The following is a 14,519-nucleotide window of genomic DNA, read 5'->3' as shown; positions in this document are numbered from 1 at the left end:
GGTAATGCCCCTTTTGTCATTCTGATTCTATTTATATGGATCTTCTGCTTTTTTTTTTCCCTTTATTAGTCTAGCTAGTGGTCTATTAATCTTCTTTGTTCTTTTAAAAAACAAACTGCGGGATTTCTTGATCTCTTGTATGGCTGTTTGCTTCTCAGTTTGGTTTTGGTTATTTCTTGATTTCTGTTAGCTTTGGGATTGGTTTGCTCTTGTTTCTCTAGTTCCTCTAGGAGTGGTGTTAGGTTGTTAATTTGAGATCTTTCTAACCTTTTGATGTGGGCATTTAGCACTATAAATTTCCCTCTTAACAACTGCTTTAGCTGTGTCCCAGAGATTCTGGTATATTGTATATTTCTCATTAGTTTCAAAGAATTTCTTGATTTCCACCTTAATTTTATTGTTGACCCAAAAGTCACTCAGGAGCAGGTTGTTTAATTTCCGTGCAATTGTATGGTTTTGAGTGAAGAAAATCTCATTTTTGTGCTTCAGAGCCAGTCAATATGAGAGAGCCAAGTAAGTAGTAATGAAGACAGATTTTACTTTGGTACATAGACTTTTTGGCCTGGGGAAGGAACACCAGGTACCACATAGTAGAGTTGCTGATACATTTGGTAGTTTACTGTCTCATTTTAATTATAAGTGGCTAAAATTGCATTGTACTTTGCTCATGTTTTAGTTTTTTTGTAGCCTTTTCAAAAACCATTTTTTAAAAATTGCCTCTCAATTGTACATGAAGGAAATACATATGTGACTATAGGACTAATGTTCAGGAGTTCTCCCTCAATCACATATTCTCCATCAGTCACATATTCAAAGGAAGGAAAGAGGGAGAATTTTATTTACTTGTGGGTCTGTAGCCTGGGTTTATATAGATGGTTTTCACAGCATTTTTATGGTTTGACATTTATTTCAAAATTTTGCTAGAACTGTCATCTTCAGTTTCCTTTTCAAAGACATACAATACAGGGTGGTATATTTTCAAAAAAGCTCTGGTATACTTAAATTACCAGCATCTGAGCCAGTAGTGAAATAATTGTCCATTGTGACTTCATGTTCTGCCCCATCAATCTAAGGATAACATCATCCCTTCAATTAAACAAAATAATGCATTAAGACCCACTATGGATTTTTTTGGCTTGCTTTTCAACATTTTCTTTGTTCCTACTATATGTATTCTGCCAACGTACCTGTTATTGGAAAAAAAAAGTCATTGAAGCACTTTGTGTCAGTGCTGCATCTGGCTGCATATTAGCATGGGACCACTAGAGGGCATGCTCCGCCTAGCAACTGGAATAGTTGTAGAAATTTGCTCAGACTCCTGGTGGCAGGGGAAACATTTGTTTTTTATTTTTTATTTTCTTTTTCAACAATCTAAGATGGGACGAGAACAGGGTGAGCATTTAAAAAGAAAGAGATGAAGACTGGATGGGGGCATTTAGTCTATGGAGTCTAAGCCTGCAACTGATCCAAAGTTTGTTGAGAATGTAGAAAAATAGCTGTTTGGGCAGGCAGAAAATGAAGTACCAAATGATCCCTTCTTCATACTTTAATACTTTAATAAATACTTGAATGGGGAATATACTTAATTTTGATGACACCCCCCTCCTCCTAGCTCCACCCATAATAGAGGATGAATGGGCAGTAAAGAGTTGTGGTCAGGAACATGGATTTGGGAGAAGACAGACTACTTTGCTACAAAATTTGTCTCTGCCACTTACTGGCTTTTTGACCTTGGAAAAATTAGTTAAACTTTGTTTGCCTCAGTTTCCTCATATACAAAATGAAAATAGTACCTATAGAATATTGTGACTGTAAAGTAAATTTTAAAATTAAATTGCTTAGCTGGGCATGGTGACTCACTTCTGTAATCCCAGCACTTTAGGAGTCTACGGTGGGAGAATCGCTTGAGCCCAGGATTTTGAGGTTGCAGTGAGATATGATAGTGCCACTGCACTCCAGCTTGGGGTGACAGAGTGAGACACTGTCTCTAAAAATATACATAAAGTAATTAAAGTGCCTAGAACAGGGCCTGGAATATGGTAAGCTCCATTTAAATATTTGTTGCTGGTTTTCCCATCTTGCAAGATGGCGGGTGAAAAAGTTGAGAAGCCAGATACTAAAGAGAAGAAACCCGAAGCCAAGAAGGCTGATGCTGGTGGCAAGGTGAAAAAGGGTAACCTCAAGGCTAAAAAGCCCAAGAAGGCGAAGCCCCATTGCAGCCGCAACCCTGTCCTTGTCAGAGGAATTGGCAGGTATTCCTGATCTGCCATGTATTCCAGAAAGGCCATGTGCAAGAGGAAGTACTCAGCCGCTAAATCCAAGGTTGAAAAGAAAAAGAAGGAGAAGGTTCTTGCAACTGTTACAAAACCAGTTGGTGGTGACAAGAACGGTGGTACCCGGGTGGTTAAATTTCGCAAAATGCCTAGATATTATCCTACTGAAGATGTGCCTCGAAAGCTGTTGAGCCATGGCAACAAACCCTTCAGTCAGCACGTAGAAAACTGCGAGCCAGCATTACCCCTGGGACCATTCTGATCCTCCTCACTGGACGCCACAGGGGCAAGAGGGTGGTTTTCCTGAAGCAGCTGGCTAGTGGCTTCTTACTTGTAACTGGGCCTCTGGTCCTCAATCGAGTTCCTCTACGAAGAACACACCAGAAATTTGTCATTGCCACCTCAACCAAAATTGATATCAGCAATGTAAAAATCCCAAAACATCTTACTGATGCTTACTTCAAGAAGAAGAAGCTGCGGAAGCCCAGACACCAGGAAGGTAAGATCTTCGACACAGAAAAAGAGAAATACGAGATTACGGAGCAGCGCAAGATTGATCAGAAAGCTGTGGACTCACAAATTTTACCAAAAATCAAAGCTATTCCTCAGCTCCAGGGCTACCTGCAATCTATGTTTGCCCTGACAAATGGAATTTATCCTCACAAATTGGTGTTCTAAATATCTTAAGAACCTAATTAAATAGCTGACTACAAAAAAAAAAAAAAAATTTGTTGCTGGTACTGCTTCTAATTCTGGCTCTCCAGGTGTGTAATGGGATGGTGTAAGGGCGAAATGACAGGAGTTCTTTTTTTATTGTCTCAGAAGTGAGGTAGATGCCCAAGATTGGGGCAGGAAGTAGGAAGAGTCATCTGATAGAGGAGAAACGGGGAGTAAGGGATAACAGGAAGACATGCTTCTGAGACATGTTTCACACTGATTCCATAGTAAGGATTTAAATTCTTATTCTGTCTTTGTAATCCTGCTCAACCCCTTTTATAGCTTTTATACTATATACCTTTTCACATAAGTAAGAAACCTCAAACCAACTGTCTTCTTATCCTATATTTTTTGAGCACTGATCATTTGCTAGGGACTAGCTAAGTGCTTTATAAAGATTGTCTCATTCAATCTTCACACAAACCCCTGGGATTCTTACTTCTGGGATTTCTTAATTCTTACCCTCTGGGGTGAAATATGGTTATCCATATTTCACAGACGAGGACATAGAAGCATAGAGAGGTTAAAAAAAAAACTTTACTAATTTGTACCTAAAGTGACAACATGCTAGTGTCAAAGATAATAATTAATGAATTGATTGTGGCCTACCTCTGTACCTTCATTTTATAAAAAGGAAACCTCCATATTCGTATTAATATTCCAGCCAGACTGATCTAATTATATGCTGCACTATTTCATACTACAGTGCCTTTACATTCTCTGGTCTTTCTGCCTCAAATACTTTTTTCCCAAGTTCCTGTTCATCCACTACAGAACCTTTCCTCATAAGCTCAAGCAGAAACCATCTCTTCTTTCTCCTTTGTGCCACCACTGCACAGGGTATAACTGGGTCTTGTGCTTCTCCCATTGTATTGAAAGTATTTATTTACATGCTTCTCTATTAGACATTAGGTTTTTAAATTAGGAATCATGTCCCTTCCTTCCCGCTAGCCCTTAACTCCTAATACAGTGTTTGTCACATGATAAAGGCATGATAAAGTATATAGAACAGTGTAAGTGCCCCCCTTGCTTGCCTTTTTCTCTCCTCAGTCCCTTCTGCAAAGTAAACCATTGTCAATAATTTTGTGTGCATCTTTCTAGACATCTTTTTTTTTTTTTTTTTTTGAGATAGTGTCTCCCTCTGTCACCCAGGCTAGAGTGCAGTGGTGTGATCTCGGCTCACTACAAGCTCTGCCTCCCAGGTTCACACCATTCTCCTGCCTCAGCCTCCCGAGTAGCTGGGACTATAGGTGCCTACCACCACGCCCGGCTAATTTTTTGTATTTTTAGTAGAGATGGGGTTTCACTGTGTTAGCCAGGATGGTCTTGATCTCCTGACCTTGTGATCCACCGCCTCAGCCTCCCAAAGGGCTGGGATTACAGGCGTGAGCCACTGTGCCTGGCCCAACATCTTTTTTTTTTGAGACAGAGTCTGGCTCTGTTGCACACACTGGAGTGCAGTGGCTGATCTCAGCTCACTGCAACCTCTGCCTCCCAGGTTCAAGCAATTCTCCTGCCTCAGCCTGCCAAATAGCTGGGATTACAGGCGTGCACCACCACCTCCAGCTAATTTTTGTATTTTTAGTGGACACAGGGTTTCACCATGTTGGCCAGGCTGGCCTTGAACTCCTGACCTCAGATGGTCCACCTGCCTCAGCCTCCCAAAGTGCTGGGATTACAGGTGTAAGCCACTGCACCTGGCCTTCTAGACATTTTTTAAAGCATTCTCTCTCTGTGTGTATCTGCCTATGCAAAGATACTTTAATAAAATAAAAATTACATGTAAATTATTTATATTATCATTTTAAAAATTAATAATGTTCTGAAGTTCTTTCTTTGCCCATGCATTTGTATTTACTTATGTTTAGTTTATGTTTAGAACTATTCAGGTTCTCTAGTGTATGGAGGTACCGTAATATATTTAACCACTGTCCTCGTTGATAGTAACATTTCCGACATTTTTGACACTAAATTTTACACTGAACATCTTTTACATATAATATGTACTTAAATGAAAAATTTAAAGGATAGATTCCCCAGAAATGGACTTGGTGGGTGAAATGTGATTAATTAAAATAAAAAAAAATTCAACTTTTTTTTTAGACTCAGGGGGTACATGTGCAGGCTTGTTATGTGAGTGTATATATGTGTGTGTGTGTGTGTGTATATATATATATATATATATATATATATATATTTTTTTTTTTTTTAGACAGAGCTTTGCCCTTGTTGCCCAGGCTGGAGTGCAATTGTGCAATCTCTGCCCACCTCAGTCTCTGCTTCCTGGATTCAAGCGATTCTCCTGCCTCAGCCTCCTGAGTAGCTGGGATTACAGGCATGCACCACCACGCCCGGCTAATTTTGTATTTTTAGTAGCGATGGGGTTTCTCCATGTTGGTCAGGATGGTCTCAAACTCTTGACCTCAGGTGATCTGCCCAGCTCGGCCTCCCAAAGTGCTGGGATTACAGGCGTGAGCTACCGCACCTGGCCTACGTGGGTATATTGTGTGATGCTGAAGTTTGGGATATGACTGATCCCATCACTCAGGTAGTGAGCATAGTATCCCATAATGTTTCAACCCTTGCCTCCCTTCCTCCCTCCCCCAACATTTAAAATTTTGATAGATTTATTTCTATATTATCTCCTGCCTGATTCATATACTTAATATAAATTCTGAGGCTGTTTCTCTGTTTTGTCAACACATTATTTTAAAAATATTTAGTTAATATATTGGGTGAAAAATATATTCATTTCTCTTACTACAGCGAGATTGTGCTCTTTTCATTATTTCTGATGGAACAAAATATTGTAGACTCACCTTGTACTTTACTACAAATTTTTCTTTTTTCACCTAAAGCCCAGGGAGAAATACTCCTGTGAACTCTTTCTAGTTTCCCTTTCACTTAATTTACAGTTTTGCAAAAATTATGAATTATATAGAAGTCTCAATTCCAACTCCTTGCTTAGTGCTTGTCCAAGGCTTTGTTTCCTCATCTTTGTGTGTATTTATTTATTTATTTATTTTTTTGAGACGGAGTCTCGCTTTGTCGCCCAGGCTGGAGTGCAGTGGCGCGATCTCGGCTCACTGCAAGCTCTGCCTCCCGGGTTCACGCCATTCTCCTGCCTCAGCCTCCCGAGTAGCTGGGATTACAGGCGCCCGCCAACACGCCCGGCTAATTTTTTGTATTTTTAGTAGAGACGGGGTTTCACCGTGTTAGCCAGGATGGTCTCGATCTCCTGACCTCGTGATCCACCCGCCTCGGCCTCCCAAAGTGCTGGGATTACAGGCTTGAGCCACCGCGCCCGGCCCTTTGTGTGTATTTAAATCCAAACCCTTAGCCATTACTGCATCGAATGATTTTCTACTCCAATTAGATGACTCTGAGCTCACGAAGCTTACCTCAGGTTGAATCTTTACCTGTTGTCCCATGTTGCTGTATTCTCATTCATTGAGGACCCAAAAGCATTTCTCAAGAATAGACCGATTACTTGCTGAGAGGGAATGATTTGCTCTAAAATATCCATCCTACTGGTCTCCTTTGAATTCTCCTACCGATCTCCAGGTTGGTTTGCTTTAGGCTCCAATCTGCATGGATTTGCCAAAGAGGGTTCAAGCACCACTAGTTTATTAGGGCTAAGTGCAGACTGTCTACCTGTGGCCTGGACCACCTGAACAGCCTTTTCAGGATGTCACCAAATCCTGGAAGCTTTTCAGTTTTCTGGCAAACATGTTGGAACACCCAAATGTGAAATATATTGCCTTAAAAATCGAAAGAGGCCTATGAATCCTGCCTTTTAAAATGGCAAATTATTTGATATTTTGGAGGGGATATTTAAGTGCCCCAGACATCAATCAGAATCAACTGAAAGGCTGGTTAAAACACCAATTTTTGGGCCCCATTCTCAAAATTATGGATTCAGTACGTCTAAGGTGGAGCCTAAGAATATGCATTTCTAACAAGTTCCCAGGTGATGCTGTTTGTTTAGGACCACACTGAGAACCACTGCCTGATAGACCAAGACTTCAATGGCATGAGGCTTACCAAGGCATCTAGGGTACCATATTGTCCTGCTTTCCCTGTAGCATCTGTAGGTTATCATCAATGGAGTGAACCAGCAGGATATCCTGTACAATGGTGAGATGTTTAAGTTTTCTGCAGGATAAATAGTAGGCCAGATTGAAAGAGTTATATAGATCTGAAGAGTTATATAGGTCTGAAGATGATGAAGGTATATTGTTTCTGCTAGGAGAAAAGCAATTTGATTATGATTTTTTGCTTATTTATTAACTGGAAGAAATAATATTCACCAGATTATATACGTATATGTCACACACACACACACACACATATATATATTTAATTTTTTCTAGACAGAGTCTTGCTTTGTTGTCCAGGCCGGAGTGCAATGACACGATCACAACTCACTGCAGCCTCAACCTCCTGGGCTCAAGTGATCCTCCCACCTCAGCCTCCTAAGAAGCTGGGACTATAGGTGTGTGCTACCATGCCTGGCTAATTTTTAATATATATATATATTTTGAGACAGGGTCTCACTCTGTCACCCAGACTGGAGTGCAGTGGTGTGATCTCAGCTCACCACAACTTATTTTTTATTTTTGTAGAGGTGGGGTCTCACTATGTTGCCCAGGCTGGTCTCAAAGATCTGGACTCAAGTGACCATTCTGCCTCGGCTTCCCAAAGTGTGAGGATTTCAGGTGTGAGTCACCGTACCTGGCCATTAATAGGTATATATTAAGGGCCAAGTACTGTATTGACTTGCTGTAGACCTCGCATTTGGAAAGCAGCTAAAATTGGAGTCACACCCTAACTAAATGTATGATCATCTACTCCCATTCTTTATGACCCATCTGTATTGGCAAGATGAGTGACTTAAATCAAGAATATAACAGGAATTGCTTATGATTCAGTTTTGAATCCTTTGCTAGTGGTACTAATCTTTGTGATTTCATTATAGATGCTTTACTGCTTTTGATTTTATTTTACTAGGAAGGGGAAGTTCAGGAGCTTCAGTTTGGTTTTCCATCATAATGGAGCTTACTTCACAGGTCAGGGAGATAGTGTGGGGATTATGAACAACAGGAATTTGGGAAATAACCGGAGGGTGACTTCAGGCTCTCACTATACCTGCTGCTTTTGTGGGGATAGGAAACTTCTTGGACTTGGAGTGTTTGTGATGTTTTGGGCAATATATGGGTGTCCTCCATATATTTCTTTATCAGTTCTTGAGATCACATTTTATCACAATCAAGCCTCTCGTTTTTACTTAAGAGACATAGCAAAGCTTGAATTCAACTGGATTTGCAATTTTTAACCATTGAGTCCAACTAAAACTTTGGTTTTTGGCCTCTTCAGCCTGCAGCTATAAGCAATAAAGAATTCTTTTAATATAGTTATAGAAATTCTAGTTTTCAGGTTTACCTTGGGTCAGAATTTAGGATCTATTGAGTTTGTTACTCTCTTCCTTTGGGTTATCCAGTGCCGTAAGAAGCAACTATTCTACTCTACAGTTCTTAAATTCTTCCCCTTGGGGTTGCTTGGGCTCTTTTTTTTTTTTTTTGAAGTGGAGTCTGTTTCTGTCACGCAGGCTGGAGGGCAGTGGCACGATATCGGCTCACTGCAACTTCTGCCTCCTGGGTTCAAGTGATTCTCCTGCTTCAGCCTCTTGAGTAACTGGGATTACAGGTGCTCACCACCACACCTGGCTAATTTTTGTATTTTTAGTAGAGACAGGATTTCACCATGTTGGCCATGCTGGTCTCAAATTCCTGACCTCAGGTGATCCACCTGCCTTGGCCTCCCAAGGTGCTGGGATTACAGGTGTGAGCCACCGCACCCGGCCTGCTTGGGCTCTTAAAGGCTTGTCTCCAATGGGAACTTTTTTTTAGGTGATAATGTGTTTCAATTTGCCTATTTTGTCATTGCATGACAAGGACTACCAAGTCCCATCTGTTAATACTAGTAGTACTTCCTCTTTTCTCAACTTCAACCAGATTGGATAATAAATCTCAAATTTCCTCTATTTCACTTCTATAGCTTTCAAGTATTTATGGTACAATTTCTGAAAGCAAATGCCTGGATTTGCAGCTGTTGTAGAATATGAAGAACTCTGTTTCATAAAGTGGGAATATTCTTCAAACATAAAGAGAATTAGATGCCAAGAAGAATGACAACCATTACTTGTGTAAACCAAAAAGTGACTGAGGCAGGTCTCAATTGATTTACAGGTTTATTTTGCCAAGGTTGAGGGCATGCCCAGGAACAAAACACAAATCACAGGAGCATCTGTGATCAGTGCTTTTTCCAAAGAGGGTTTTGAGGACTTCAGTATTTTAAGGGAAAAGAGCAAGCAGGAGGGGAAGGAGGAAAGGGAAAAAAAAAAAAAGGCAAGGGAGAGTAGACAAGGAGGCAAGTGGTTACCTTCTTGTGAGGCTCTGATTAGCACTCAGTGAATCTACATTTTACATGTGAAAAGTGGGGGTAAAAGAAAAGTCATTCATGCATTCATCTGGGAGTAGACAGAGGGATGATTTCTGTCTTGTTCTTGTCTTCTACCTGTGAAGATAAGCTAATAATTTACATTGTCAGGTTGATATTCAACATACAATGGAACATTATTTGTCCATAAAAAAGAATGAATTACTGATTGCTGTGGTTTAAATGTGTCCCCCTCTGTATTAGTCTGTTCTTGCACTGCTATAAAAAAAAAACCTGAGACTAGGTAATTCATAAAGAAAAGAGATTTAATTGGCTTACAGTTCTGCAGGCTATACATAGGAAGCATAGCAGCTTCTGCTTTCTGAGGAATCTTCCAATCATGGTGGAAGGCAAAGTGGGAGCAAGGCACTTCACACAACCAGAGCAGGAGGAAGAGAGAGAGGGGTGAGGTGCCACACACTTTTAAGCAACCAGATCTCACGAGAACTCACTATGGCGAGGACAGTACCAAGGGGGAAATCTCCCCCCATGATCCAGTCACCTCCTACCAGGCCCACCTGCAACACTGAGGATTACAATTTGATGTGAGATTTGGTGGGGACACAGATCCAAACCACATCATCCTCCAAAACTCAGGTATTGCCAGTGTGATGACATTAAGAGGTGGGCCCTTTTAGAGGTGGTTAGGCCATGAGGGCTTTGTGGATGGAATTAAGGTTCCTATAAAAAAGGCATCATGCCTTGCTGGTCTATCTCTTGCCCATCTGCCTTCTGCCATGTGAAGACATGGAGTTCCTCCCCTTAGAAGATACAATCGTCACCAGATAACTGAACATGCTGGTGCCTTGATCTTGGGCTTCCCAGCCTCCAGAACTGAGAAAATAAATTTCTCTTCCTTATAAATTACCCAGTCTCAGGTATTTTGTTGTAACAACACTAATGGACTGAGAAACTGGTATGAGCTATAACATGGATGAACCTCAAAAATTCTACACTAATACCAGCTGAATTAACTAGCCTTGCTGCAAAAATGTTCTTAGTCTCATCTTTGGTGAAAATAAGATAGATTTTTTATTTGTTTGCTTTTGTTTTCTGAGACAGAGCATTGCTCCTGTTGCCCAGGCTGGAGTGCAATGGTGTGATCTCGGTTCACTGCAACCTCTGCCTCCCAAGTTCAAGTGGTTCTCCTGCCTCAGCCTCCCTAGTATCTGGGCTTACAGGCATGCACTACCACGCCTGGCTAATTTTGTATTTTTAGTAGCGATGGGGTTTCACCATGTTGGTCAGCCTGGTCTCGATCCCCTGACCTTAGGTGATCCACCCGCCTTGGCCTCCCAAAGTGCTGGGATTACAGGCATGAGCTACCATGGCTAGCCTGTGCCTTTTTATTATGAAAGAAATACATGCTTATAAAATATCAAACAGTAAAAAAACTTTAAAGTAAAAATAAAAGTGCCCTATTTACTCCATCCTTACTTCTAAATACTGAGATTACTTTCACAGTGAACAGAATGGTCACTTGCCATCATATCAATATAAATAGTCTAACAAATATCTTGTTTTCATGAAATTAACAACACTGAGCTATTAAATTGACTTCTGATATCAACTACCTGGACTGAGGCCAAATTTTACAGGTTGAGGGCATGCCCTTCGTAAGACTGCCATTACTTCAGATACCAGCCACAATTTCAGGGGGTCCCAGGGGTGTCTTCACTCCTGATCAACTGACTACAAATTTGGGGGTTCCCATGATCCCTTCAGGTTTTATGATTTATTAGAATGACTCACTGAACTCAGGATAGTGCCATGCTTATTATTGCAGTTTTATTATAGCAAAAGGATACAAATCAGAACCAGCCAGAGGGAGAGATGCATGGGGTAAGGCCTGAGAGGGTCCTAAATGGAAATTTCCATTGACCCCATCGATATATCACTTTCTTAGAACTTTAATGTGTGATAATACACAGAGTATTGCCAACCAGGGGAGCTTCAATGTCCAGAGTTTTTATTGGGGTCCATTATGTAGGCATGATTGATTGAACCATTGGTCACAAGTTGAACTCAGTCTCTAGCTTCCCTTCCCCACCTGGGCTGATATAACATGGCTCAAGGCTCCAATGCTCCAATCACATGGCTGGTCTTTCCGGCATGGCCAGCCCCATCCTGGTCACCTTCTTAGCGTAAACTATCTTGGAGCCCATCATGAGAGACCTCATTAGCATGAGATATACGGGCCCACCATGAATAACAAAGACAATCCTATTACTTGGAAAATTCCAACGATTTAAAGGCTACCTCCAGGAAGTAGGAACAAAATCCAGGCAAATTCTTTATTACCCAGGTTAACTGCAACATGAAACAATATTCAGAGAGTAAACGAACAAGTGAAGGCACACTGTCAACCTCTCAGAGCTGTGGAACTTCCAGTCTTCCCTTATAATAGGTACCATACAACACATGACATGCAATCAATACTAGTAAAGCTTATCTTCCTTAAAACTTTAAATAAATATAAATAGATGTTTTCGTGTTTTTTCTCTCTTTTGTACTGCCTAAGGTACTTGTGCCCCATTCTGGAGATCACTGCCCAAGAGATCTCTTGGATAAATAATTTAAAGGGGTAAGGGGATGGATTCTATTATTGTTTCCAAATGTCTATGTTCTCCTTTGTGAAAGGATTAAACTTTGATACCCTTGACATGTCTTTCTGTAGACAAAGTATATTTCCCTGTCTCGCTTACAGGTTTGTCCAGGTAACTTGCATTGGCCAACAGAATCAGAGCAAATACACCGTACACCTTATCTGAATAAAGGATGCTACTACATGGTTCAGCTTACGAGGAGCTATTCTGTGATCTCAGCTTCCAGAATGAGAAAAACACTTGGAGAGGAGCCAAGCAGAGCTGCAGTCAACTCCAAGGTGACCCTAAGCACAAGTGTAATGTGAGTGAGAAATACATGTTTGTTGTTGTAAGCCACTTGGATTTTGGGGTTGCTGGTGATACAGTGTAATCCAGTTACAATGTGACTTATTCCAGGGAGAGAGCTATAATTTTAGGAATATGGTTTGCTTTCTAATTATGAGCTTAGATTGTAAAGACTCTGAAAATCAATGATCATTATTTCAGGGAGTATATGTGCATGTATACCTGTCTACGTGCACGTGCTGGTTAGGCCCAATAATTAATCTGTGGAGAACTTAAAATTCCCTTATCCTTCCCTTATGCTTTGTCATTCCCCTTTCCCTTTTCTTACTAAATAATTTGATTCTAAATAAAGCAGTAGCAAGATAGGTGTCTGTGGTGAGGTGGCTGGGAGAGCAGCAGTGTCCTGGCACAGGGTGAGAGCTTTAGCAGGGTGAGAAGGGTGACTGTGCAGCAGGGTGTTGGCTTGACAGTGGTTCTGGAGCCCAAGCAGAGTGAGAAGAACATCCCGTGGGGGTGGGAAAGTGTCCTGGCGTGGAGAACCAGAGCGAGGAGATATCCACTCCTGGCAATGGCCCAGTGCAGGGTGTCAGAGGATAAGATTGAGGAGGGTGTCCATAGTAGGGGTAGCCTGATGTGAGAGGTCAGAGTCTGAGAGATAAAGAAGGCATCTATGTGGTGGGATAGTCAGGTGCAGTGAGTTGGAGTGCAAGCAGGGTGAGGAGGGCATCCATGTGTGAGGTCACCTTCTATAGGGAGTCAGAGTCGCAAATGGCTGAGCACAGTACTCTAGGGCCAGCCTGGTATGTATGTCAGCATGTGGGAGAGGTGAGGAGGACACCCATGCCTAGTGTTGGCCCAGTTGGGGTTGGGACTCAGCACTTAAGCAGGATGAGGAGAGAGAGCATCCTTGCAGAGGGTAGACCTGGTGTGGGTTTCAGAGACCAAGCATGATAAGGAGGGTGTCTATGTGGTGGGGTAGCCCAGTGAGGGCACTCAGATCCTAAGTAGGGTAAGATGGGCATTATTGCTGGCAGATGGAGGACCTGCATGGAGTGTCAGAGTCCAAGCAGGATGAAGAAAGCTTCTATGCAGAGGGTAGACTTGGTGTGCGTTTCAGAAACTTAGCAGGATAAGGAGGTGGTCCATGTGGTAGAATAGCCCAGTGAGGAAGTCAGACCCTTCCAGGGTGAGGAGGGCTTCCACCCATAGGGTGACCTTGTGTGGAGCATTAGAACCTAAGGGGGTCTAAGTGGTGACTAGGGGACCAGCATCAGGAACCAGAGTGCAAGCAGAGTGAGGAGGGCTTTCCTGCAGAGGAATGGCCTAGCATAGGGAGTCAGAGCCTTGGCAGGGTGAGGGGGATGTTTGTGGGGGGATGTTCATGGGGGTGGGGAGTGGGCTGGCCCTTTGCTGGCACTCTCAGAGTGAGGAGGGAAGGCATCAGCGCAGGAGATGGTGGCTTGGACTGGGGAGTCAGAGCCCAACTAGGAAGAGAGGGACATCTTAGCAGGTGGGAGATTGATGACATCCAGGAGATTGATCAAATAAGGAATAAGTGAAAGACAATGAAAGCAGGTTTCTTACTGTCACAGAAAGGAGTTAGGAATGTGGGAAGGGAGAAAACTAGAATGAAACCTGTGATGTTAGATTGGAATTAGAGGAATTAGTGTGAACTCATGGTGTTCAATGTATTTAGATATAGAAATAATATAAAAATATAGAGGTATGTGTTTTTGTGTGTGTGCATGCATGTATGCATGTGTGTTATGCAGAAGGAATCAGCTGGGGGAGATTAAAAGGAGGATCATTTGGGGAGAGTTGAGGGCAGAGAATCCAGGTGTGAGCTGGGAGCATGTCTGTGGAGAGATTCCACGTGAAGGATTTAATATTTGGAGTGTTTTCTTCTAGGCCTTTGGAAATAGTCATATTTAGTACTTTAAGTTTATCCCCTTCTATACTGTGATTCTATTTAATTATCCTAACTGTTAAAAAATAGTCATATATATTGGAGGTGGTGTGGGGATTAAAAGGTTGGGGAAGCATGGAATAAAGCCTGGCCTTCCCTCTGCTCCAACATCCAATAAAGGGAGCTGCTTTCTGGAGATTCTAGCAAGATGAATGCAGACTTTTGATAGAGTTA

General features: G+C 41.8%; 1 protein-coding gene and 1 pseudogene across 4 annotated transcripts in view; both read left to right on the top strand.

The window, feature by feature from the left end:
- Positions 1 to 14,073, top strand: part of NECAP1 (NECAP endocytosis associated 1) — a 39,539-nt gene extending 25,466 nt beyond the window's left edge. Inside the window, exons 9-10 of one of the 4 annotated variants that reach the window (XM_063639702.1) lie at positions 5,203 to 5,538; positions 12,196 to 13,735. In XM_063639702.1, the coding sequence (XP_063495772.1) occupies positions 5,203 to 5,521 (319 nt within the window). In that variant the 3' untranslated portion in view covers positions 5,522 to 5,538; positions 12,196 to 13,735. Of the gene's footprint in view, positions 1 to 5,202; positions 5,542 to 12,195 lie in introns of all 4 variants that reach the window. The other 3 variants (XM_063639703.1, XM_063639705.1, XM_055280767.2) reach the window with 3 other exon arrangements.
- Positions 2,053 to 2,994, top strand: LOC129483416 (large ribosomal subunit protein eL6-like; annotated as a pseudogene).
- Positions 14,074 to 14,519: the final 446 nt, after the last annotated feature.

Source organism: Symphalangus syndactylus, chromosome 5 (genome assembly GCF_028878055.3).
Source record: "Symphalangus syndactylus isolate Jambi chromosome 5, NHGRI_mSymSyn1-v2.1_pri, whole genome shotgun sequence".
Lineage (NCBI taxonomy): Eukaryota > Metazoa > Chordata > Mammalia > Primates > Hylobatidae > Symphalangus > Symphalangus syndactylus.
Note: the sequence above shows the minus strand (reverse complement) of the source record. Positions and strands in the feature narration are given on the sequence as shown.